General features: G+C 41.5%; 1 protein-coding gene across 2 annotated transcripts in view; it reads left to right on the top strand.

Moving 5' to 3' along the window:
* Positions 1 to 26,581, top strand: part of dip2bb (disco-interacting protein 2 homolog Bb) — a 40,986-nt gene that overhangs the window by 5,029 nt on the left and 9,376 nt on the right. For both annotated transcript variants that reach the window (XM_053315701.1, XM_053315700.1), the window contains exons 2-24: positions 9,345 to 9,416; positions 10,937 to 11,089; positions 14,503 to 14,628; positions 14,729 to 15,058; positions 15,261 to 15,407; positions 16,051 to 16,170; positions 17,103 to 17,300; positions 17,595 to 17,686; positions 18,599 to 18,709; positions 18,807 to 18,930; positions 19,190 to 19,299; positions 19,498 to 19,600; positions 19,690 to 19,754; positions 20,320 to 20,413; positions 23,263 to 23,382; positions 23,510 to 23,624; positions 23,952 to 24,091; positions 24,502 to 24,638; positions 24,743 to 24,823; positions 24,934 to 25,061; positions 25,373 to 25,487; positions 25,612 to 25,813; positions 26,283 to 26,395. In XM_053315701.1, coding sequence (XP_053171676.1) covers positions 9,345 to 9,416; positions 10,937 to 11,089; positions 14,503 to 14,628; positions 14,729 to 15,058; positions 15,261 to 15,407; positions 16,051 to 16,170; positions 17,103 to 17,300; positions 17,595 to 17,686; positions 18,599 to 18,709; positions 18,807 to 18,930; positions 19,190 to 19,299; positions 19,498 to 19,600; positions 19,690 to 19,754; positions 20,320 to 20,413; positions 23,263 to 23,382; positions 23,510 to 23,624; positions 23,952 to 24,091; positions 24,502 to 24,638; positions 24,743 to 24,823; positions 24,934 to 25,061; positions 25,373 to 25,487; positions 25,612 to 25,813; positions 26,283 to 26,395 — 2,996 coding nt within the window. The remainder of the gene's footprint in view (positions 1 to 9,344; positions 9,417 to 10,936; positions 11,090 to 14,502; positions 14,629 to 14,728; positions 15,059 to 15,260; positions 15,408 to 16,050; positions 16,171 to 17,102; positions 17,301 to 17,594; positions 17,687 to 18,598; positions 18,710 to 18,806; positions 18,931 to 19,189; positions 19,300 to 19,497; positions 19,601 to 19,689; positions 19,755 to 20,319; positions 20,414 to 23,262; positions 23,383 to 23,509; positions 23,625 to 23,951; positions 24,092 to 24,501; positions 24,639 to 24,742; positions 24,824 to 24,933; positions 25,062 to 25,372; positions 25,488 to 25,611; positions 25,814 to 26,282; positions 26,396 to 26,581) is intronic.

Genomic DNA, 26,581 nt, shown 5'->3' with positions numbered 1-26,581 from the left:
GTTTCAGCAACATAAAAACAACAGAATTATTTACTTTACAAATCCCATCAAAATACCCAAACCAAAAATGCATTAGCCTGTCTGTGTCTCAGTGCTTCCTGACTTGTCTAGCCTGCTTGTAGCTTGTAGTCCAGCCCCAAGCCCATTCTTTCCTAAGATCTAAATCTCTAAAAACAGGTCACAAATAAATAGTTTTGATTTTTGAAAAAGCTTCTTAATTTCATAAATCAACTGGGCTCTGCAGTATTTAGCAAAACATCACTCAAACATAAGTAAATAGTGCATTTGTTGGGGACTATTAGGGACTATTTGCTCCACCTGAATGATATTGATGTGTCTATTTCAAAACTGACTTCAATGCCCATATCACCCAGTGCAGCAGTGTACCTCATTCACTGCTGGTTTTGGTCTGTGATTTCTTGACAGCCCAAAAAATAAAAAAATATATTTTTGTTTGGCTAAAAATTCTTAAAGGCTGGTGGGTTGCATGTCTATGTTTATTTGTGTGTGTGTGCACATGCCATTGACAGGGACAGGAAGGAAGCTGATTTAGCCTATCTATTTAAAAGCTAATTAACTGCTGCAGAGGAGCTGTCCTGTGATCTCAAGCCAGTGCTGGAGGCCACGGAGTTGGTTTTACACCACGAGAGGGACTCCTCTGCCACCCATGCCACAAGAAACGCAAAAGCAAGGTTCATGTCTTTGGAAATGAATCATGAGCGTTATATAATAGCTTATGTGTCTAATTTCACTGTGCATACAGACCCACACACACATAAACACTGCATGCACACTGCCAAGAATGCTCTGAAGGCTTTGTGTACAAAAAAGACTGAATAATTTAGATGAGACATGAGCACACACCTCCACACAGGACACACACTGTCAGCTGGGTAGTTGAACCATCTCATTTTAAAGTCCACAGTGAATTAACCTCTTCTTCCTGTAATTTGTGCCTCACTACATCCTCTGATAATTAAAATCAACCTTCCTCTTATCAATTTGTTTTTCTTGCTACTGTGGTTTGTAACACAACTCTAAGAAACGCCATTGAGGGCGACAATGTGATGGAGGTAGAGGAGTAAGTAGTGGTCAGGTTACTGTGCTGTTCACTCAATTATTTACACGTGTGAAGTGGATGTAGCTGCAGTCCGACTGGTTGCAGCACGTGCTTCAGACTCTCCACACCAGAGACTCCCACTGCCATTTAATCCATCTTTCTTGCTCGCACGTTATATGTCAAACTGACCAAACTCACTTGTTCTGTTTGCCTGTGGGTGTCTAAAGTCATGCTGCAAGTTATGGTTATTTTCATTGTCATTGGGGATAATCTGTTAAATGTGGAAAAAATAGTAGAAAATGACCATCACAAGTAGGGATTAGAACAATTAGTCAATTCATTTATAGCAGGTTGACTGAAAAATAAGAAAATGTTAATTGTCCCCTTTCAAGTAATAATATCAAACAGTCTCTGGTTCCAGCTTTTTTGATGAGGAGATGTCTGCTTTTTCACAAAACTGTACATTTGAAGTTGTCACCTCTGGCTCTGATACCTTTTTCCTGATAAATTATTACTCGAAAAAGTAATCTGCACGTAGTTGTTATTTGCCGCCCTAATCACAAATTCCTGCAGCCAGGGGTGATATCTGCATACTGCTTATTTTATTTGCAACAGTCCAAAATCCAAAGATATTCAACAATATGATGATTTAAAACAAAGATAGGTTGCGCATCTTCACTTTGGAGGAGCTGAAAATCAATGAATACTCGGCATTTATTGCTTGGTAAATGACTTTTTGTGCATTCAATTTCAGTAAATTGAACAAATGATTAACAGTGGTGTAAATATTCTTGATCAGGCTGCTCATTTCTCTACTGCCACTTAATGACTTTTGTGTGTCAGGCAGCCGCCCTCACTAAACTGTTCCGGCCTGTATCCTCACCAATGGTTTTACATCTCATGTTCCCCAATGCAGCGCCACATGGGCTGTGTTGTTATTAATACACAGCCCATGTGGAGCCCCCCACACCCTGCCCCCCAACCCCCCACTAACACACTCATTTCTACTTTATGAGTTTTTGATAAACCCTTTCGAGATTAGAACGGCCGTACAGAATGTCGGAGCAGCACATACAGCAACACAATCGAATGTTGTGCTAAGCTGTTAAAACCATTACAGAGGAAACCCAGTCGTAACTTGTCAGCGAGGCCTGTGTTATTCCCAAGGCTGCTCCAAATGTGGCAGAGCAATGTTGCTGCTTTTTTTTTTTTTTTTTTTTTTGTTTTTGGCAAAATATGAAGGATACAACCTGCATATCCTCTGCAGTCCCCAGTATCCCATAATCCACAGTGCTGGTGCTGAATTCAAGATATGTTCATCCACTTGTAATATCACATATCACATTTATTTATTTTTTTACTAAAACCTTCTCCAATAATTTGACTTCTCATTTAAAAAAAAGGACATGCAGGTTCAGCGGTGCCTTCAAGCCCTCTGAAGGAACAACCTTCATGAGAAATGACTGACCTTTGAGGGACCCAACCCTTGAATTTGAATAAAACTATTGAGTCCTTCTAGACATGAATTAAGCTTGTGGAGCCACTTACAAAGAAAACAAGACATACATTGTGACCTTTCCACTTCTTTAGTGCTGTAGAAAACATGAGGTAGACAGAGTTTAGGTCAAAAGTAAGCAAACTTATAGATACATACAACAAATAGTGTTGTACTGATTTTAATTAGGTCATTAATTTGCCTGTCTTTCTGTCAGTTTTTGTAACTGTTTACTCAACAATTTCAGTTCTTGGAAAATGGTAACATCATTAGACACATACAGTCAGAGAATGAGACAGGTTGTAAAAACATCCCAAATGTAATCCAGTTTTCTAATTATCTGAAGTAAATTGATTTACTAGACCTGGAACATGGACAGGACTGATAACATGGACTTTCCACATTTGTTATTTAATTGGAATCATTTTACTGGAGCAATTTAATGGACTAATTGTTAAATTTACTGCATTTCCATTGGACCTTTTTGTTGGATTATAAAGCTCATCTTGTAGTCAGTTACCCTATTTTGTTGAGGAAGAGGAATGTCTCCTTAAATTTCTTCTCCATGTTTTTTCCATTACTTGTATTCAGGAGTTTTCCCTCACTTTCCTGTCTTGCTTGGGCTGGGTTAGGAATTGTTGCTGTTACAGGCTTGTGAAATGCATTGAAACAGTGTATGTGGAAATGGGCTGTACAAATAAACTTGACTGGACTTGACTTGACTGCAGCATCTGCTCACTAGATCAGCTTTAGTGACAGCGACAAACAAGTGCTTTGGAGTTCACAGGCAGCGTTTTACACATTTTCCCTGAAGTGGAGATGTCACTGGGTATTTTTTGTTGTTAGAAATGACACAATTAAAAAAAAAACCTCCTCCATAGTATGCCCAACTGAGTTTGAGATCTTCCTACGGAGACATCTGTGTCACAAATGTCCTGTCTCATACCACCGTGTAAACCTCACTGAAAATTACTCTGCTGTTGGAGTTGTGTTGCATACTGTATGTAACAGCTTTGCAACTAAGTTCTGAGGTGTGTGAAGTGTAGTGTGTCAGGTGTGTCTGCCACACCTTCTTTCTCTCTGGCTATGGAGTGCAGATAGGAAAGAAATTAGTTAACTACAGGAAGTAGAATGGAGCCACCGGCTCTGAGTCACGGCTTATTTTCCGTTAACTTGCTGTACTTCTTTTCTTTTCTGCTTTGTAACTGATGCTGTAACTCCTACTGCACACCCCCACCCTACCTGCCACCCCAAGAGCCTGTGTGTGTGTGTGTGTGTGTGTGTGTGTGTGTGTGTGTGTGTGTGTGTGTGTGTGTGTGTGTGTGTGTGTGTGTGTGTGTGTGTGTGTGTGTGTGTGTGTGTGTGTGGTGTCATCACTCCTTGTTTGAGTTGTGCGGACTGAAACATGAATCATTCGGTTACCTGAGTTGACCACACCCTGCCTGCTATTCCTGAGAGTGAGAGTCATATGAGACCGCGTGTGTGTGTGTGTGTGTGTGTGTAAGGGATTTAGGCTTTTTAAAGTGCACCTCTCCCTTCACCAATGCCTGTTATACCAGTTTTATTGTCTCACTCAATAAACTGTATGTAAAGATTCTCACTAAGAACTGTAACACGTGGTCAAAGAATTAATACATCATTTAATAGCATACGATAAAGTCTTGTTTCCTGTTTGATGGATTTTCAGAGACTCACAGATTGAGCAGTCATAACAAAAATCATTACATCATTTCTAAAGATATCATGTCAGGATGAAATTTGAAATATAAGTAAAATAACAAACAACACATTTAGAATATTTTAATTTGTTAGAGTGATGTAGCCATAAAATACATGGAGTTATGGTTTATTATTATTTTAATGTTAACATCATATAGCTTTAATCTATCAATCAATCAAACAAGATCTATTCAGTTACACACGTCAGGTTCTTGGTGAGATACTTGTGGTCCTGTATCAACATGCACTCTGAACTGTCGACTCCTTGAATGAGATTTTTGTCCGTTTACGATGTGAAAGCATGTATACACAAGCATACACATGCACACACATGTACACACACACACTTGTCATTCAACATAAAATAGCTCGGTTGCCACGATTAAACTGATCTGTCTTGAATGACACATATTATGCTGTTTTAGTGATGATCTGTGTCCCTAAATGTAATTATGAAACCATTTCTATTATATATGCTACACAATGAACTGTATTGCAGATATACTTTGTAATAAATGGTGGTGGAGACTTTCTGATTTTCCTAATAAAAAAAAAAAAGAAAACATAGCTGTAAATGGTTTGCCAGATCTGCTGGAAAACCCTGTCAGAGGATTAAAGACTGAGTACCTGGAGGAGCATGACATCATTCTCCTTGACAGGGAAACATGTATGTGTGTGAAAGAGACATCGATGACATACTGTGTAGTTAAACCCTACAGCATTGCGTCGTGTTAGTTTGATGGTAAACCGTGCCAATCTGTTGGTAACATTTTGTGCGTGTCGTGTCCTGTATCAGCGGTCAGGCTGGTGTGTGTGTGTGTGTCAGTGTGTGTGTGTGTGTGTGTGTGTGTGTGTGTTTGTGTGTGTGGGGTGATCTTTAAACTGAGAGTGAAGCATGGACTGCTGGGAAGAGGAGGCCACTGGGAGGTTTTAGTTGGATGTTTGTTCTAGATATAAAAGTGCTGGCTCTTTAGGAATCATGACAGTTTGTTTGGCAAATAAATAACACCCCCCACCCACCCACCACACACACACACACACGCACACGCACACACAAATAATACACTTGAACTCAAATAAACAAATGTAGGGAGATGGCATTGCACCCAAATTTGGGGGGGACCATATGTTCTCCTTTATTTTGCCACAGTCTCCATTCATATGAACTGTTTTTAGAGCTTAATGTAGTGTCTTTACTGTAAGCTCCTTTACAACATCTTCAAAAAAGTGTATTTCTGAGAGATAACAGGTGGAAATTCCTGTTGTAACCATTTTCAACGTGTATTCAGATCATTTTTAGTGAGCAGGTGTTGACACCTATCTAAATTCTTCTTTTTAGAAAGCAAATGAGTGTGATGCAATGAGCAACGGGAACAAACAGGGGAAGAGAATAGAGGTCTGTAACTAATTACTATTCAAATGGAGTGCTTATGGGGTAGAAGGAGAGAGCAGTCTCGCTGCAATAGAAATAATCTGACGCTAGCGAGTGTGAGAGTGTATGGCAGTCACTGCTTTGATGTTTCTCTCTCTAGATTGTTGAAAAAGAAAACATACGCTCTGAGCTGAACGCACAAATCATCCTCACCAATGCAATTGTTAAACCGTCATGAGTGAGCAGAGCTGTGGTGCAAAGTTTGACTGAGACACTGGAATGTTTTGATTGTGACCTTCACCATTAGGGCAGACATGACTGGGTCACTGTGGGAAAGTGGGGGTTAACGAGTTGGGGCCTCATCACCTCAGCAGAGCTGTGCTTTGACTCTTAAGTGGATTCTTTACACTGCTCACATGAGTAAGAATGGTGACCAGACAGGAACTGGTTCTTGTCTTAGGTTTTAAAATAAGTTGCAAAAATTTATATTTTTTATTTGTAAGGGCAGCTTTCATGTATATGACAAAGCTCATGGTGCTCAAAGTTCACTGAATCTAAAAGACAACAGATATTATAAAAGGCCTCTCTTACTTTTCTTCTTCTTTTACTAGTTTGCAGTTTTTGCCACATTTTCTTTTCTTTCTTTCTGATATACAACAGCCAGCTGACTCATACAGTATGTTTAGTTGTAGTTCACTGATAGGATGCACTTCTTTTTAGGGGTTTTAACTCTTCAGCTCCACTGCTAGAGCCCAGATATGATGATGCAAACATAAAAAAACTGATGCATTTCTAATCATCCAGATGGAAGAATGATTACTTTGAGATTCATTTAATGCTACCGCAGCCCCTCCCCCAATCACTGACTCCATCCCTCTCTCTCTCTCTCTCCCTCTCTCTCTCTCTCTCTCTCTCTCTCTCTCTCTCTCTCCTCACTCTCTCTCACTCTCTCTCTCTCTCTCTCCTCTCTCTCTCTCTCTCTCTCTCTCTCTCTCTCTCTCACTCTCTCTCTCTCTCTCCTCTCTCTCTCTCTCTCTCTCTCTCTCTCTGTCTTTCTGCAGTAAAACTGCCTGTTCACATGAGCTAAAAATAAATCATGTGACTGAGCGAGGCCAACTGTACTGTTCATAGCATTACTTATGGAAGTGTTTGCTTTTCTTCCATTTTTCCTCAGAAAAAAAGAGCCTCAGTCCCTGAGCAGATATGGTGTAGTCGGGCGATATCCTCCAAACATGAGCACCTCATTTTTGTCAGCAGGGTGAAGATGTGCAATTTCTTGAGACACTGCTGCCCTGAAGTCTTGTGATAGATATACAGCTGTGATAAAAGCTAAGATGATCAATCAGTATTTAAATGCAGGGGTCGGGTCTGTGTATTTCCTTTCAGTTGAGCTGTATTGAGATGATATAATTTTTGAGATATAATTTGCAAATTTCTGTTGTCCAAAGTAATGATTCCGAAATTAGTTTTGGATTTGAATTGTTGGATTTATACAACTTGGGTCTTATTTTTTGTTATCTTGACCATCATTCCCATTAATGGTTAAGGTTGTGTAGATCAAGTTAAAGCCCTTTTCCAGAAAGCATAATTAAGATCCATTTGTAACTCGTTTTGTGTAGATCAAGTTAATTGCTATGATCTGGAAATACAACAACAACAACACTAAAAAGAAACAAGACAGGTAAGGAACGGATCATACAGGTTTCAAACAAGTCCAGAGATTAACCAATTTATTTTGAAATAAAAAAACAAAGCATTAAAATGATTCCTCAAACTGTTCACTTAAACCGTTATCAAACCGCAGTTTACAGAACAATATCCTGGTTCAGGTTTGACTGACTGACCTTCCAGTTTGTATATGCAATGAGGGATTACTGTAACCAACATGTTGTTCATGTTCAGAGGTCTCCAGATAAAGTGTTTAGATGATCTGACTGAACTGTTAAGACTGAGAGTTCATTGTTGTCTTTGGAAACCAAGAGTTGACACAAAAATCTCACATCAAGATTCATTAGTACCTTCCATCGATCGTCCTCTGTAGATGGAGTTTGCACAATTGTCATGATACTATTTAACTTTCCATTTTGCCATTGTTCAAAAGAACTTTAAGGTCATTGCATTTATGTTGGCTTAAAAATTGAGAAAGTTCATTCTTGACCAAACTGATGGTCTGACTGCTCGTGTTTCTTGCTGCATCAGGCAAAATCGTAATAATGTCACTGTCTTCCAGTTTCTCTGCAAATACCCTTGGTGAGCTGCAATGTTACCAGAAATGATAGAAGTCATGTCCAAAACTATAAAAATAAGCCCCAAGTTGTAATAAACTGGCATTTATGTACCAGGAAATCCTCGTCTAATCTCTGTTGTGCTCTGTGGTGTAACTGTGAAGACACGACATCAGTAAAAGACAGCTTCAACCTTTCATCGTTGTGTGTCTCCGCAGCCTAATTTTTAATCTGGGAATTAAGCTTGGAGCTTCAGGCGATGAAACAAGTTGCTGCTGTTCATAAAATGGGATCACCTGTCAGGCTGGCCAATATCTTAGAGAGAGGAAACAACCTGGACTTATTATGCAGACAGCTTTCTTGTTGATAACATAATGATATATTTGTACATTGAAAGAGTCTTCTTGATGAAGGTGAGGTTTTAGAGGGGCCGGTGGTGGTGGACATACTGAATGAATCATCACTATTCAACACAAGTCACTACAAGAGTGAGTGCAAGCTCTCCAGATGGATTTTCAGTACATGTCTAAAATCTGACAGCTTTGCTCACAGAGGAATTTGGCAGAGTCACTGCATCACTCGGGGGCCAGCAGAGAGCTCAGTCAGCCTGAGTTAGGTCTGGTGAGGTGGAGGACGATGCAGATGGGCTGTCGGTGGTGGTGGTGGTAGTGGGTGGTGTGAGGGGGGGGGTGGGGCGGCTTGGACACTTTGCTCGCCTACCCCTTGTGACATGGGTTTCCTCTTCTGATGATGTCCTCTTGATGTACCGCCAGTCGCCTCTGTCATCTGTCCCTCGTTACTTCTCCTCTTTTAGTCTTCCTCCTCCTCTGTGCCCTCATCTGTTCTGTTCTTTTCACCGTGTGTGTTTCCCACCTCTCTTGTCCTCAGCTTTCATGCCTCTGCGGGTATCTCTGAATCATCTCACACTTGCCCACGCTTCCGTAAGTTTCCAAATTTAGTCCTGTTTTGTTTTTGCCTTCGTGTCGTACTTCAGTCTGGAACCGAGCCACATCTTTGACGCCCTCAGCCATCTCTGGAGATTACTGCAGCACTGTGTGCATCCATCTGTGTTTCCATCTTCTCCTTTACACTGTTATTTATTTATTTATTTTAAAAAAACCTGTCTCTCTCTTCTCTGTGCTGTTTCTATCTTCCTTCATGTGTTTGAACTGGTACTGATAGATTCAGACACATCATAGAAATTACATCAGCTCAGAAGTATTTGATCTCAGGATCATCAAACCATAAGGTTAAAAGTTTAAGATCATCAAACCATAAAGTACTTGAATGATTCTTGTCTCTTTGGTCTCACTGTTATAATGACACACGTTTTATCAAGACTGTTAACATTTTAATAACTGTTATGTAATGCAGGACAGGCTACATTCGAAATTAATTATCTCATTATAGGTACAGATTTGTCTCATCATGTCCAGTCTGTTAAATCCCTCTCATCTCTGTTTCCTTTCACAGGTGACATTACTCAGAAAGGATATGAGAAGAAGAAGACTAAACTTCTAGCTCCTTACATCATCCAGACTCCAGGTAATAACACATCACCTCTTGTTTTTTTCTGGACAAGCATAACTACATATCCCCAGCTCTGTGTCATACCTGCCTTTACACACAATTATATACCATTGCTTTTTAAAAATAAGCAACATACTCATACGATGACATGGAGATGTGATCAGTTTTATCTGGAATGATTAATTGACTGATTTTAATCAGATTTGATTGTGATTTCCTGTGTCTCATTTCAATGACTTACAGAATCAATGCTATGCTTACTATCAGTTATGTTTCCCTGGTCACTTTGTTGTCAGGTGTCACATCAGTGTACACATGTGAGTTTTTCATCCTGGATTTCCCCATATAACAATTGTATTTTTAAAAAGAAAAAAAATACCATTCCGTTTTGTCGAATGACTGCAGGAAATTTAAACAAAATTTCAGCAAATCTCTGTAAATAACACTGGTGTTGTGCGTTAAGACTCATAATGTTCACTTATGCCTCCTAGTGGCACCATCTCTCTGCTAATCTGCTCCACCCCCAACCCCCCATGCAACTGATGGTGGAGGACAGATACTGTTAATTTGTTGTGGAAAATATGGAGGCGCCATTCCTACTGGAAGAATCAGATTGTTGGTTAACCAGCTGGTGAAATCCACCAAACACTTCAGCCTAAAGATAGAAACCTTTCCTGAATGCACATCAAGCTTCTTACTGATTCATTCATTGGAAAGAATGTGATAATGTTCACATGATAGAGTTCATCCAGTAATCTAGTACTATGTTGTTGTTTTTCTTTTCTTTTTTTGTATTTGTGTATTATTTTATTTTCATTATTCATCATGAATCTGCAGATTATTGTCTCTATTGATGTCTCGTTTTAGTTCAAACTCCAAAGATATTTAGTTTATTATCATTTAAATAGCAAAGCCTCATATCTGAGAAGCTTGAACCAGAGATTTTTTGCTTTTTAACTTACCAAGCAAAAGTAATGAATAGGTAAACAAAATAGTTATTGATTCATTTTCTGTCAGTCAACTAATGAATGAGTCGACCAATTGTCACAGATGTTCCTAAAATACAAAGAATACTTAAATACATTGTGGCTCCTTTCAGTCACCTGTGACCTGGTGGAGGAGCACTATAAATGTGGGCCCAAAAATACAGATAAAAGATATATACAGTAATCATTTTCAGAGATGACAAAATGATCAAGACACAAGTAAAGACAATAATAAAAATGTGACATTGCAATCCGCCAATTCAATTATTCTTTGGTATTTTGGAAAGAAAATGGAAAAATACGTATTTTAGTAACAATAAAATAATCCTTAGATAAATCATTGCAATGCAGCTGAACTTGAAATGCAACCACTTAAATAATAAGTATCATCAAAGCATCATAAAGTAAGCTATACGATATTGGATACCTACGGACATGAAGAAATGTCTGCTGTTACTCCTTGAGTTTGCATTAAAGCAATGACTAAGATTAAGCTGATTATTCTCATGTATTTTCTGTATTGACACGTTTGTTGTGTTTGTTTAACAGTGGAGCCGCCCCCTCAGAATGACGTGCAGCCTCCAGCGCCCAGTTCCTCCTCCAGTTTTGCCCCTCCACCCTCCAGCTCGTCCCGTTACCGTGAGCGTCGCTCTCGCAGGACACATCGCAGCGGAGGAACTAGAGATGACCGCTACAGATCAGGTCAGAACTTCTACATCAAAACCCTGCCTGATATCACCAACATTTTGCTTGAGTCTTCTCCAAAAGTAAAACACCTCATACCTCTGATACACAGATCAGTGAGGAAATACATTTTCCTGCTGAAATTAGATTAGCCCACAGCATCCCCACTTGTGGAGCTGGTCTGTTTTTAAACTCAGACACTGGGTTGTTTCAAAGGGACCAATTAAAGAAAAGAGTGTGTTTGTGTATGTGTGTGTTGCTGAGAGACAGATGGTAGTGCAGCCCTGCAGCTGGGGAGCCCCTAAGTGAAGACCCCTACTCTGTGAAAGGAGAGTGATGTCACTGCCTGGCTATGTGTGAGGAGGCTGTGTGGAGAACAGAGGAATACTGATCTGAAGGGGAAAACCTGACGCTGCAGAGAATAAAGGAAAACAGAGCAGTAGAGTAGAGGTGAAAGAGCACAGAGCACGTGAGAAGGATATTAGAATGTCTGTAAAGTCAGTCTGTTAAACTGGAGTGTGGTGGTTTAACAATGAAAGGGAGTGAGGGTTAAATGAAATGGACTGAGGAAAGGTAGTCGTCTTCTGCTTCAACAGTGCAGCGTAAAGGTTAAATTTTATAGGACTGATGGGTTGAGAGAGGGAGAGAGGGAGAGAGTCAGATGGTCTGAAGGAGAGCAGCACAGAGCAAGGATGAGAGATGACGAAGAGTTTTGTTGGCCATATAATGAGCATGGCATTCATTTGATTGTATTCACAGAGCAGTTAAAGTTCAAGTACAGTAAAAGTGCACTGATACAGCACCAGGCTGCTTTTAAAGGAAGCTGGAGGGCCTGTCGTCATCAGTCAAGTGATCTACAACAAGCAACACAGAGGCTTCCCTTGTTCACTCACTCACTTTCCCAGTAAATTAGAGAACCGTAAACTGGGATTTCAGACATTATTTTTGCTCCATTACTGTACTCAGTGTGGTGTTGGATGGCTGTAATTTCTATCAAACAGGAAGTATTGGACTGTAGGATTTTTACAGGCTGGCAACTAAAGTAAATAGTAAAAGATGACTTAGAATTTCTTAGAGCTCATTATGACGTCTTCAAATGTCTTGTTTTATCTGATCAAATGCCCAAAATCTACAGATATTCAGTTTATTATTATGCATGACACAGATACACTTCAAATCCTGACATTCAAGAACCTGCAACCAGCAAATTTAGCTTTAAAATTGACTAAATTACTAATCAATTATCAAAATAGCCAATTAATTTTCTGTCAGTCGACTAATGGACACAGCCTGGGTTAACTGTTAGTTTTAAAGGACCAGCTTGTGTTAAAGGATAGGTTCACAATTCTGGGTAAAACAACAGTTAGGTGCCCACATGAACATAAATGAGCTTTCAATGTAAGTGATGAGGGCCAAAATTCACAGTGTGTCCGCACAGGACACAGCCATGCCTTTTGTGCAAAAATGCATTCAAAAGTTTATTTTAAGCTTATATGAGGCTTTATTGGTCATAAGTGTGTCTTTGTTAGCATCAAATTCTCTCTTATTCCCTCTTTATGTTTCCTCAGACAGTGTTTCCCTGTTGAGCTGCGGTGGAAACATAGAGAGGGACGTTGGGTGACTATCTCAGTGTTCGTATAGCTGTTGCTTTAAGACAGACTTGAAAAATTGTGAATCTATCTTTTATCAAGCGTCAAGATTATGAGTCTACAGCAATGCTAGCAGCTCTGTGAGGAATCTTACCATGCTAACATGCTCATAGCGACAGCGCTAAGATTTTGTTATTAATAATGTTTACCATCTTAGTCTGTAGCAGGTTAGCATGCTAACATTTGCTAATTAGCACTTAGCACTAGGGATGACACAAATGTCATTGGTTTTCCATGTATTTGACCACACACAAATGAGGAAAAATTGAAATTACAACCTAGATGATGGAGCTTGATGAAAAGTTAATGGATCACCAAAATTAGTAGGATTGATCCTGAGGTGGGCATGGTTATCTGTACTAAACATGATGGCTTTCCATTCAGTAGTTGCAGAGACACTTCAAAATCAGCACTCTTCATCCTCTAGGCACCGTGAATGTCTGTACAAAATGTAATGTCTGTATAATATTTTTTCGGATATTTCAGTCTGGATCAAAGAGGTTTACCAGCTGTCAGACAGACTGATGGCCTAAAAAATGGAAAGCCAGAAGTAGGCCCAAAAGAGAAATACTATAAACAAGCAGGAATGAGAAAACACTGAAGCAATAGGAAACAGATTAAATGAAAGCGCTTATTATTTTATGGGCTGCAGAGAAAGTGCAGAACAACCTTAATTTAATTGCCTCTCATCTCCTGTAGCTTCCTCCAGTTATTGCTGAACTTGAACCTGCCAGTTCTGTTTTCAATAAAATATTATGAAAACCCCAAGCGATAGACTTGGTTTGTTGTTACTGATGCTGCTGTTTCTATAGTTAAAGGTTCAAAATTGCAATTGAAAACCAAAGAAGCCCTTAGTTTCTGAGGTGTGAGTGTGTGAGACCTCTGATAGTTCATAGCTGCTTATTTACTCAGTGTTGATAGGAGCCAGTGTTATTGGCCCTAATCCTCCCAGACATGTGTAAGAGTGTGGATGATGGTGCATTATGACAATGAGAAAGTTGAATTTAAATGTATTTGTGTAGCACCATCTCATGCAAAAGCAGTTCAAATTGGTTTACAAAAAAAACAAAAAAAGAAAAGATACACATAAAAACACATATACATACACATAAACATACTGCACAAGTATGGTTTAAGGGATGATTTAGTCCAGAGAAATCTGCTCAGCCGAATGGCGGTTATGTAATTATGATCCCCACTGCTACTGTGTAACGAGCTGTGCTTGATGGTTTATTTAAATGTGTTGATGTTTGAATGGAAATGATTTCCCTCGAGTTAATAGATGTGATTCGTCAGTGTGTGGGCTTTTGTTGCACGTTTTGTTATTCAGTCTTGAGTGTGCGGCTGTTCACGTAGTGTAATGTGCCTGTGGGTGAAAGTATCTGCATTTATTAGTGTGCATGTTTGCGTGTGTGCTTGCATGTGTGTGTAAGCAAGTGTGTGGGCAATAAACAGCTTCACTCTCTCCCCCTGTTGTGGTTTCCTGTTGTTAGTGGGAAAACACGGCCATCCTTTGAGGATTTTATTTTGACTTCTTCACTTCCCTTTAACATTTGAATATGCTGTGTCTTCTTAAACAAAGGCCTATTGAAGTAAAATGTCAGAAAAACACTTTCATTGCATTGTCACTGATTCTGACTTTGAACTGTGAAAAGAGTGTCTCTTGTCTCTCTCCTCTCAATCTTTAGCTGTTTTCATTATTTTCTTGCTTTGAATTAGATCGGAAGCCACTCGGATCAAGGATCCCCAACTCAAACTGTGTATGTTCTCTTTCTATCTCAGATATCCACACTGAAGCAGTACAAGCTGCTCTGGCTAAACATAAGGAGGAGAAGATGGCACTGCCCATGCCTACCAAAAGGCGCTCTACTTATGTGCAGTCTCCTATCGAAACCCGCACACCACCAGGTAGGATAGTAAGAAGGACAGTCCGCATGTCTCATCATGACAGTTTTACAGACAGTTGGAACTTTAGTCTTAAATTCATACCTTTTTCTCGGTTGCTCAGACTCCTCATCAGGTTCTGAAGATGAGACGTCTGCGCGCAGGCAGTCATCAATGGTCGCTCCCCCGCCTGTGGTCAATCCCAATCTGCAGAGCCCGGACTCTTGGATCAACCGCTCTGTCCAGGGCTCCTCCACCTCATCCTCGGCCTCCTCCACCCTGTCCCATGGGGAGGCCAAGCCGCAGCCACAATGCCATCCTCAGGCTCAACCTCAACCCCAGTACAAGCCACAATACCAGCCTCTGTATAAGCCTCACTACCAGCCGCAGTACCAGCTACATGAGCAGCCACACACCGCGGCTGTGACAGACAGGCTGGCTCACAGTCGCATTGGTGAGGCACTGGACAGATTTGTATTCATTTTTTGTTGTGTATTCACTCAAAGGATTTATATGCAAAAGATCCATTTTTACCTTGCTAATATTACGTCAATGCCAGTCTGTAATACGCTGTAGTTCCTGTAAATATTCCAGTGTTTTTTTATAATTAGAAAGCTAGCTGATTCAAATTATCTCCTATGTCCCCCCCCCTGCAGCCCCCTCAGAGAACAGTGCCCCCCCTCCAGATGTGACAGCTGTGGCCCGTCCAGCCAGAGGCCCACGGGTTGACCTGCCCACAAACGCTGTGGTCAGAGGGATGACCCGGGGGCAGAGTCGCTCAAGCATGATGGAGACTGCGGACGGTAAACTGCTACCACACAACTTTATGTGTTGTTTGAGTGTCTTTGCAGGGAACTTCTGTCTAATTCCACTCACAAATCTATTCTCTCTTCAAAATAGTGCAGATTTCCAACCATGACATAGTATTAATCAGACTTTACTGCTTTCTTTTCTTCTTGATCTTTTTCCACTGTGTCACATGTTTATTTGACTGGCTTGTAGGAAGAGGTAATATCCAGAGTAAGAAAAACTCCTTAATGTATATTGTCCGTAGCCTTCTGTGTTTGCTGTTTTACCCATACTCTACCTCTTGTTTGTAATGGATGACGAAAGAAAAACAATATCCACACACAGAATGAATCCTCACGTGTGATCCCAAACCAAAAAAAACCAACCTTTACCCCAGTTCTCACCTTGTTTTCCTCGTGTTGTTGCCACCTCTGTATGCTGCTTTTCATTCCCAAATCTATTACAATCGATTCAAGTTAAATAATGAAATGTTAATATAACATTTACAGTCTTACATGTTATGGGATGAGGAGCAGCAGACTGTGAGATGATCATAAGTTTAAAAAGGAAGTGTTTTGTCACTGCGTGCATGAGCCACAGTGTGTGTGACTGTGTTTGTCCTGCAACTGCACCTCTCAACCCTCATCCTACATGTAGGAGTTCCTGTGAACAGCAGGGTGTCCACGAAGATCCAGCAGCTGCTCAACACCCTGAAGAGGCCAAAGAGGCCCCCGCTCAGCGACTTCTTCACTGACGACTCAGAGGAGATCGTAGAAGGTGAGCTGCTTCATGAATCACCTCAGTCTTTGTCTTACCAATATTCCCTTTAAATATCTTACGACAAAGCCGACAAGATAGATTATTCCCCCTTTATTTCCCACTACTACATTCTGTGTCTGCATGCTGAATTTACACTTACAATGTGTGAAATATTGATGTTTTATTCCATTTTATCATGGCTGCGCTGCTACACCAAATTTAAGAAACCTTTTATGTGCATTTCTTTACACTTTAACATAACATACACCAAATGACCCAAATTATATGGACAGAAGAATGTATATGAAACGTTAAAGCTGCATTATGATTGTTGAAAATCTTATTCCAAAATCACTGGCATTAATTGTGCTACTATTACAGCCTTCACTCTTCTGGTAAGGCTTTCCAGTAGATTTTGAAGTCTGGCTGGTTGATCCCAGAAGATGGGATGCTAGATGATAACGCCTGCAGTCAGTGTTGCAGTTCATCCCAAAAGAAAACGAAAAAAAAACAAAGCCCTCAAAGTTGGAAGTAGTGTGTTGTCTAAAATATCATTGCATGCTGCGTGCTAAGATTTCCCTTTAGTGGAGCTAAGGGGCTTAGACCAAACCATAAAAGCAGCCTCCGTACAAAAATACACAAAAGTGTCTGGACAGGATTGTCAGCAAAAATTTGGACATAAAGTGTTCAGCAACATCTTTTGCATTATGGTATCAAGAAAATAAAATTTGTGCAAATATGGGTGTTCTATTTACTTTGCAATGTAATTTGCGTGAATTTAGACTGAATTTAGAGGACGACAGACGTGTGTTGACATTAAAGTGGAATCCATTCAGAAGGCTCAGTCTGTGAAGCAATATGCAGTATAGGCCAGTAGTGATGTATGGGCGTGCATTTTACCCTGGACATCCATACTGTAATATACCTAAAACAGTCTCTCTCTCACACAGTGGCCCAGCCGGACCCCACCGCCCCCAAACCAGAAGGCCGTCAGATCATCCCTGTGAAAGGGGAGCCATTGGGAGTGGTCAGTAACTGGCCCCCAGCCCTGCAGGCTGCGTTGGCCCGTTGGGGGGCCACTCAGGGGAAGAGCCCCGCCCTCACTGCTCTTGACATCACGGGCAAACCTCTCTATACACTAACATATGGTGAGGCATGGGACTGCATTGTTTCGATTTTGTTGTCTGACCCTCAATATAATGACGATAAATCTACTACTACAGGCATAAAGGCACATTTATAGTGACAAGTTATTTTGTATAATGCAACTGCTGGAAGTTGTGCTATGTTGGGATCGATTTCTATATCTATCTTGAGTTCATCTATAATAGAAAGATGTGTGTACTCTGTGACATCAGATTTTTTTTTTGGCAGTGTAAGATGGTACGATGTAAATCCTTCCTCCTAACTCCCTCCTCCCTGCTCCACCGTCTGTCTGTTAGGGAAGCTGTGGAGTCGCAGTGTGAAGCTGGCGTACACTCTCCTGAACAAGCTGGGCACCAAGAATGAGCAAATCCTCAAACCTGGAGACAGGGTGAGAGTGCCAATAGAAAAGAGATACATACACAGCGAATGTGTGTTACAAATGTAGTTTAATTATGACCAATATATTAAGAAATTAATACAGAGGCACAGATTTTTGCAATTTGTGTGTGCAGGCCTTGATTTAAACCTGTGTATTAGTAATGTTTGCCTTGTTGATTTGAACTTGTGCAAAGTCACCTGAACCCCTTGCAGCTCCAGAGATGATATACTGTGTCTGATCTTTGAATTATCTGTGCAAGGCAGAAATATAACAGTGTAAGGAGCTATAAGCATAAGTACATTATGTTGTTACCTGTTATTTGTTGTAACAGTACCAGTGTTGCCTCAGGGATGGAAATGTCAGGCTATGCAGTTTTTGAGAATTTTTGTACAGACATTCATGGTACTTAAAAGATGAATGGGTTTGGGTTTCCCTTAACTTCTCCTCTAGTGCCACCATGAGTCCAACATTTCAATTTGTCCAATACTTTGCTTTATGACAAAAAAAAAACAACCCAAAACTTTATTTGTATAGCACCTTTCATACAAAAAGTGCTTCACATCAAAAAGGACATACAATGACCATAAAACATGTAAATGTACAAAAGACGGAACACAAAGTCCATTTGCTAATATAAGTAAACATAAGGTAAAATACAGTACATACTATATGTACTTCAATAGTGGTAATTTGAGAATTAATAAGCGAAAAGTCAGAAGTTATTTCTCCATATGTACAAAATTTGTAAATCGGCACATAGGGCTCTGAAGCCATAAGCCTAACAGACCTTCCTTTTTCACAGATATCTACAAAACTAACAACACGCCCATCAACCTCAGCTGCTCTTTATGTACCGAGCTAATTACAAAATATTAACAAAACATGAGACTGCCCTAAATGGAAAGTTTAATGTGTCGTTAGGTAGCGCTGGTGTACCCCAACAATGACCCTGGGATGTTCTGGGTGGCCTTCTACGGCTGTCTCCTGGCTGAAGTTATACCCGTACCTATTGAGGTGCCGCTGTCTCGGAAGGTAAGAAATCCATCACAGGAACATTTGCATTTTATGAGTAAAGACATTTTTTTCTCTTTAATAATAAACATGAGCGTGTGTGTTGTGGGGTATTTAGGATGCAGGCATCAGCCAGGTGGGGTTTCTACTCGGCAGCTGTGGTGTTGGTCTGGCTCTGACTAGTGAGATATGTCTAAAAGGTTTACCCAAGACCCCCACAGGAGAAATACTGCAATTTAAAGGTCTGTGAGCTCTTTTCTAAATGTGAAAGTATCAGTTTAAATACTTAAACATAAAGATAATTCAATAATTATGTATTCACCTTGAAAAAAATGCAGAGAGGATACAGTCTACTCTGTATATTAACACTTGTCAATGAATTTCATGCATCGATTTTCTCAAAATGGTTGTACAATGTTTCATTTTAAAGTGAATCCTTTTTTAAATGTTTTGAAGTGTAATATAAGTCTGCTTGTATTAAATTTGACCTCTCTCTGATAGGCTGGCCTCGACTTAAGTGGGTGGTGACAGACTCAAAATACCTAACCAAGCCTTCCAAAGACTGGCAGCCACACATCCCCACTGCCAACACTGACCCTGCATACATAGAGGTAACAGAGCTGCTTTAGTTATCTTCTTGGGAGAATATTGTTTAATTTTGCTGTCATCTGGTACATTTGATCTCAATAAAAATCTAAAATCTGAAACATTCAAGCTTGACATGACTTGATGTGATCAGATTATGAAAGCTGTACTGTATTGTATTAATTCTTCATGTTCCCTCTCTGTTGTGTCTTGTTTATGCATAGTACAAGGCGAGTAAAGAGGGCACAGTGGTGGGTGTGGCCGTGTCTAAAGTAGCCATGTTGACCCACTGTCAAGCACTGACCCAGGCCTGCAACTACTGCGAGGGTGAGTGTCGCCATCACCTTTTATCTGTCAAGTTTCCTCATTAACACAGCTGTCATAAATCTATCTTCTTTATATGTCTTCATTTTAAGGTGAAACTTTAGTGAATGTCCTGGACTTTAAAAAGGACATGGGCCTGTGGCACGGAGTTCTCACGGTGAGTGTGTGTGGACGTACATATAGGTGTTATTGCGTGATACACATGCAAGCTCAGTAAAGGATTTCACAAAGTTGTCACATTGGTTTTAGGACTTGTTGCCCTATTATGTGATTAGGAAAACAAATGTCATCCATGTGTCTTTTTATTGTTTTCTGAGTGATTTTACACAATTCTAGTTTCAGCAGATCACCACAGAGAATATAGATTATATTGATTGCTCTGTCATCACTTAATAGTTCAACTGATTCACTCCTGTAATGTATACATTATTCTTATTATACAGATTTCAGACAGCTAAGCTCCAATTTCTCTTTTCTTGTTTTCAGAAATCATTTAGTTTTTTCATTATCCCACCCGCACAATTTAATCTTCTTTCACTTATTTCTGTTACTCAATTCATTCACAAAAGAGACTGTTAGTATTAGAAATAAGGTGGTCTCTTAACACAATTAAGTAAATCATTGTTTTTCTCATGATGGAAAAAATAACATATCATTATTAATATTGTTAATGATAATACTACACTGTATTAGGTGTTTAATCCGGTTTTGCTTGTTTGCAGGCTGTGATGAACAGGATACACACAATAAGTGTTCCCTATGCAGTGATGAAGGCTTGTCCTCTCTCTTGGGTTCAGAGGGTCCACATCCACAAAGGTAAATTCAATCAGTTGCTCTGTTTGAGTAATAATGGGTGTAAAATATTGGACTAGTGTGGATGGAGTGTTGGTTTTACAGGATAGTAGATCAACATAATGGGTTGTTTGTTAGAACAACAATCACACAACAAGGAGCAAGGAGGATCCAGTTCCAGTCCATTTTATTATTCAAGCTGGTTTGTATCATAGGTCAGATGTATGCATAATAATAACTAACAATCAACCAAAGATATATAAGAGAACAAACATTACTCAAACGAAAGAGGTAGAAATAATCTTCCATTACATTTATCATAATTACTAAACAGATTAATCATATGGAAACAAAGAGACTTACATAAAATACACAGCTTAAACTATTGTGTAGGTAGGGAGGTAGGTCAGCCAGCTCCTTTGTTCTCCAGAGAGGGAAAAAGGCTGACACAGGTGAGCTGGCTGCCTAAATAGTCTCTGGGGGTGGAGCTGGAGTGATATGTGGTGGAAGTAGGTGGGGATTTTCTACAGCCGCCCCGTCAAGTATATGGGACATATTTGACTTAAAGAAAATCCTCAGGTTGGAGGAAGTTCGGGAGTATCCTTGAGTTCATTAAGGGCAATCAACCGGCTGACAGGACGAACATAGGCTTTTCCTTTGACGATCACCTCTGCCACTCTGACTTTACCATCTGAACTGGGGAGGACCTTTTGTACTTTTCCTATGGGCCATGGTGCACAGGGAAGATTTGAGTCCACAACCATGACAATGGCATCCACGGTGAGATTGGGTTTATCCTCTTACCATTTTTGTTGCTGCTGAAGGGTTGGAAGGTAATATTTAAGAAAATTGGTCCAGAAATTATCCGCAAGTACCTGAATGTGGCGCCATCTTCTGGTTCTCAGGAGGTCAGGATAGGCATACATGACCTGAGGAAGGGCTGCCTCCAGCCACCCCATAAGGAGAAGATTTGGACTGACAGCATCAGGGTCGGATACATAAGATGTCTTCCAGCTCTAGCAGCACAGTTGGCATGCTGGGATGGAGGCCGTTGGCGAAGGCCTTTGGAGCCGACGACGGAGACAGAACTTGAGGCCGGACCTCTCCGGAAGCCATCGGTGAAGGCAGAGACGGGACCTTTCCAGAGGCCATCGACGGGGGCAGAGACCGAGACAGGACCTCTCCGGGGGCTGTCGGCGAAGGCAGAGACAGAGACGAGACCTCTCCGGAAGCCATCAGCGAAGGCAGAGATAGAGACGAGACCTCTCTAGAGGCCGTCGGCGAAAGGTAGAATTTGAGGCCGGACCCCTCCGGTGGCCAGCGACGGAGACAGAACCTGAGGCCTGACCCCCCTGAAGGCTGGCGAAGGAGAGACGGAGACGGGACCTCTGGAGGCCGTCGGTGGAGGCAGAGGCGCAGACGAGCCCCCAGTGGAAGCCAGTGACTCAGACCACTTGTCCACTGGGCCGAAGAGGATTAGGGAGTTGGATCACCAGGAGCCAGGGGTGGCTGCTTGTCAGCAGTGGCAAAGGCCGAGGGTAGCTGCTCTTCAGCACAGGCCGAGGCTGGGGGTAGCCGCTCGTCAGCAGGAGTAGAGGCCGAGGGCCGGGGGCGATGACTGCACGCCAGCAGGAACCAGGAGCAAGGGGTTGAGGCTCTGGCTGAGGCTTGACCCGGCAGGGAGGTGTCAGGGGCTGAGGCTCTGGCAGGGGGAAAGGCATTAAGAACTGGGAGGTGGTGGAAGAGAGCAAAGACGACTAGGTGCGGGAGGTGCAGGGGGTTGAGTCACACAATGACTTATGGGAATGTTATGTTCACATAACTTTTGACGCAGTTCTTTGACTATAGGGGGGTGATTCTGGGGGGAACAAGATCCTGGGGAGTGATCAGATTCATCATCATTGTCTAAGGCAGGAAGTGATTAGGAATAAATGGATGCATCAGAATCTGACTGTGCGTCTAATCTGTCCCCTAGAGCCTGCACACTTTGTCCCACCCGCAGAATGAGATTCTTAAGTTGATCAATTTCTCTCCTCATCACTTGCCTGTCTATGCTGGCAGTTTCGTCCTCTGCCGCATTAGGGGGCTTGGAAGGAGGGACAGGTTTGTTGCATGCAGCTGCTCTCTTACCTGCTGAAGATGCACAGGGTTTTTTGGCTCCATCAGGGAACTTTAAAGGCTGTGGGATAGTATGAGAAGGCTGCGGGAGAGGATGAGACTCTGAGAGCTGAGAGCATGGGAACTGGGTTTGATAATCTCTCAGATAGGCAGGTGGTTTCTGGAGACGTGCTGGCTTGTGACTCATCCATTGAAGTGATCTGAATCCAGCTCGAAGGACCATGTAAAATATTGGACTAGTGAGGATGGAGTATTGGTTTTACAGGATAGTAGATCAACGCAATGGGTTGTTTGTTAGAACAACAATCACACAACAAGGAGGATCCAGTTCCAATCCATTTTATTATTCAAGCTGGTTTGTATCTGGCAATAAGAACAAGGCAGGAAATCATGGGTCAGATGTATGCATAAAAATAACTAACAATCAATCAAAGATATGTAAGAGAAAAAACATTACTCAAACTAAAGTGGTAGATATAATCCATTACATTTATCATAATTACTAACAGATTAATCATATGGAAACAAAGTGACTTACATCAAATACACAGCTTAAACTTTTGTGTAGGTAGCGAGGTAGGTCAGCCAGCTCCTTTGTTTTCCAGAGAGGGAAAAAGGCTGACACAGGTGAGCTGGCTACCTAGATAGTCTCTGGGGGCGGAGCTGGAGTGAGATGTGGTGGAAGGAGGTGGGGATTTTCTACAATGGGTAAAGAATTACATTTGTAAAACAGTATCTATATTATTGTTGTGCAGCTCGTTTAGCTTTGGTGAAGTGCCGTGACCTGCATTGGGCCATGATGGCTCACCGGGAACAGAGAGACACCAGCCTGGCATCGTTACGGATGCTGATTGTTGCTGATGGTGCTAACCCCTGTGAGTATTTTACATGACTTTTATAGTTTTGCAAAACAATGTATTTTCAAACGGTAACTCATCAGATGAAATATGCTGAATCGTCTGTCTCTGGCACTTGTTCATGGATCCTCTCCTTTCATTCCAGGGTCGGTGTCCTCCTGCGATGCCTTCTTGAACGTGTTTCAGTCCCACGGGCTAAAGCCTGAGGTTATCTGTCCCTGTGCCACCTCCCCTGAGGCCATGACAGTAGCTATACGCAGGTGTGTCCCATATTTTCTTTTTTTTACTCAATTTTTCATCCTTCTATAGGATGAAAACCCAAAGGAAGGTAAAAAATCCTGCCTTTTTTCCAAGTCTACTCTACCTCCCAGTTCTTCTTTCATTAGTTGATTGATAAAAGATGACAAAGAAAAAGCGCAACACACTGCTTCAGTCACGGTTCATGTTAATTTTTATCAGTCTAGCAGGATGGGCTAAGACATACTCTGATTTATGTGGTGGCATACGTGGGTGGGCAGATGGCTAACTGTACGAACAGATGGGATGGATGGAAACGTTCATGTTTGATCAGACTCTCCTCTGTGTAGACCGGGATTACCGGGCGCACCCCTCCCCGCCCGTGCCGTTCTTTCCATGGGCGGTCTGAGTCACGGGGTCATCAGGGTCAACACCGAGGACAAGAATTCAGCCCTCACTGTGCAAGATGTGGGCCATGTCATGCCTGGAGGTGAGGACTGAAGGAAAGATAAATGAGTCAAATGGAAGAAAAAGGATGAAAAACAAATGACTAGTAGGTGCTTGGTGGACATCCAAGATTTGAAAATCGAGCGCCAAAAAGTATTCATGAGCTGCGGTTTAATGAATTCATGCCCAATAAGCAAGTGTAGATGTTATGAAAAAGAGTATTTGAAAATGACAGAAAAAAATGGTGTGTAGCAGCTACCTTTCAGGTCTTGAATTTCAGAGCTTTCCACAAACACCAGAACACACCAACAAGAATATGTTCTCTCAACTGTATCAATACAAGATGATGAGAAACGTGGACTAGAATGGAAGTTGATTTTCATGTGTGGTGTGTTTAAAAAATGTAATAGTTACTAACATACAATGTACATTTATGCCTTTGTGTGCCTCCAGCTCTGATGTGCATTGTTAGACCAGACGGGCCTCCTCAGTTGTGCAAAACAGATGAGATAGGAGAGATAATAATCAACTCCCGTGCCGGAGGCAACATGTACTACGGTCTGCCTGGACTCACCAAAAACACCTTTGAGGTATGAAAGTGGAGTTAAACCCAGAACCTACCTGTGCTGATACAATCTCACACAACAGGAGAGTTAATTCATTTCTTTTTCTGTCTTTGTATCATTGTGTTCAGGTGATACCGGTTAATGCTAATGGAGTTCCCATTGGAGAGATTCCATTTGTGCGGTCAGGACTCCTGGGATTTGTTGGGCCAGTAAGTGGGGCTGTTTCATTACAGTAGAACATCTGTGGTAACATGAGCCTTCCTGGAAACCTTTCTGCTACTTAATAACGACCCTGCTGTGTGTCACTCACTTTGTACAGGGCAGTCTGATCTTTGTGGTGGGGAAGATTGAGGGGCTGCTGATGGTGAGTGGGCGGAGACACAACGCTGATGACCTGGTGGCCACTGCGCTCGCTGTGGAGCCAGTCAAGACTGTGTACCGTGGAAGGTGAGGAGGGCATGGAGGGCATCGGCATGTGGTAGTTCCTGTGCAATGAAAGCTGTGAAAGTGTTGCCAAAGAAGGCCGATGTTACTTTTAAGAGCACCAAATTCTTACTAGAATAAAGTGTAGAAACAAATTAAGCATGTGCATGTTGTTTCAAGTGGTAATCCTATTTATCACTACTGACATCTGCTGGTTAAAAGGAAACATAGCATGCAGAAAGGGAATTTCAGGATGTTTTTTTGACAACATAAAACGGCAACCATTGCCTGGATGATTATTGTAATCATTGATATAAATGTTTCTTTTGTGGCAGGATCGCTGTGTTTTCAGTGACAGTGTTCTATGATGAGAGGGTAGTGATTGTGGCGGAGCAGAGGCCAGACGCCAGCGAGGAGGACAGCTTCCAGTGGATGAGCCGAGTGCTTCAGGTAAAACCACTCATTATCTTCTTTCAGATGTTTTACTATGAGGCAATAAGCATCAGACAATATGTGTTTCATACAGCCTGCTGCTACCCACAGACCAGGTTACATTGTTTGGTTTCCTCTGTAGGCCATCGACAGTATCCACCAGGTGGGCCTCTACTGTCTGGCTCTGGTCCCAGCCAACACCTTACCTAAAACACCCCTGGGTGGCATCCACATCTCTGACACCAAGCAGTACTTCTTAGATGGCATCCTGCACCCATGCAACATCCTAATGTGTCCCCACACTTGTGTCACCAACCTGCCCAAACCCCGGCAGAAGCAGCCAGGTACATTTGCTTTTTAAGCTGTTTTGTAATGGGACATTTGTACCGTAGGAAGAGTTTTGTGCTTATTTTGCTGAACATTAAGACTAGATGAGAATTCTTCTGCTGTCCCTGTGAGAGCAAGCCAGGTTATACAATGTTTGCTGTTAAATAAGACAGTGGTCAAAAGTTTAATGGCCACTCACTAATGTCTGAATTTGGGAAATTAATATTTTTGACACAGTGGCAAACACAATCTGCACACTTGAACACAGTAACCCAGTGGGAGAAGACCGTTCACCTGAATGCATAATGCAGTTTTGTTCTTTATATTCACACTGAGTTATTTCCCTGTGAGGTAGAAATGAAAGCCACGGTGGATTCTGACAGGATTTCGGTCGAGGTATTATTAGGGTTTTCGATCTCTTAACCTGGTCCTGGTTTCTTTTTATCTTTTCTCTACCTTTTCTCACACTCTCTTACTCTCTTGTAGTTGGTGTAGGTCCCGCCTCTGTGATGGTGGGCAACCTGGTTGCAGGGAAGAGGATTGCCCAGGCTGCAGGCAGGGACCTCGGCATGATTGAAGACCAGGATCTTGTCCGGAAGGTAGTTTGACCATGAACACTTTTAACTAGCCTCTAACTCTGAATCGGATAACTTTTTAACCACATTCCTATCTTCAGAAAAGCCACACGCATGTCTTTGTGGAACAGCAGAAAACTTGTGCACAAAATATGTTGTCATGGTAAATAGTTAGGTTTGAGGACTCAATGGCCTAAGCTCAGCTCAGTC

The sequence above is a fragment of the Scomber japonicus genome, chromosome 3, assembly GCF_027409825.1.
Source record: "Scomber japonicus isolate fScoJap1 chromosome 3, fScoJap1.pri, whole genome shotgun sequence".
In the NCBI taxonomy this organism is placed as follows: domain Eukaryota; kingdom Metazoa; phylum Chordata; class Actinopteri; order Scombriformes; family Scombridae; genus Scomber; species Scomber japonicus.
This window is presented reverse-complemented; position numbering and strand designations above follow the sequence as displayed.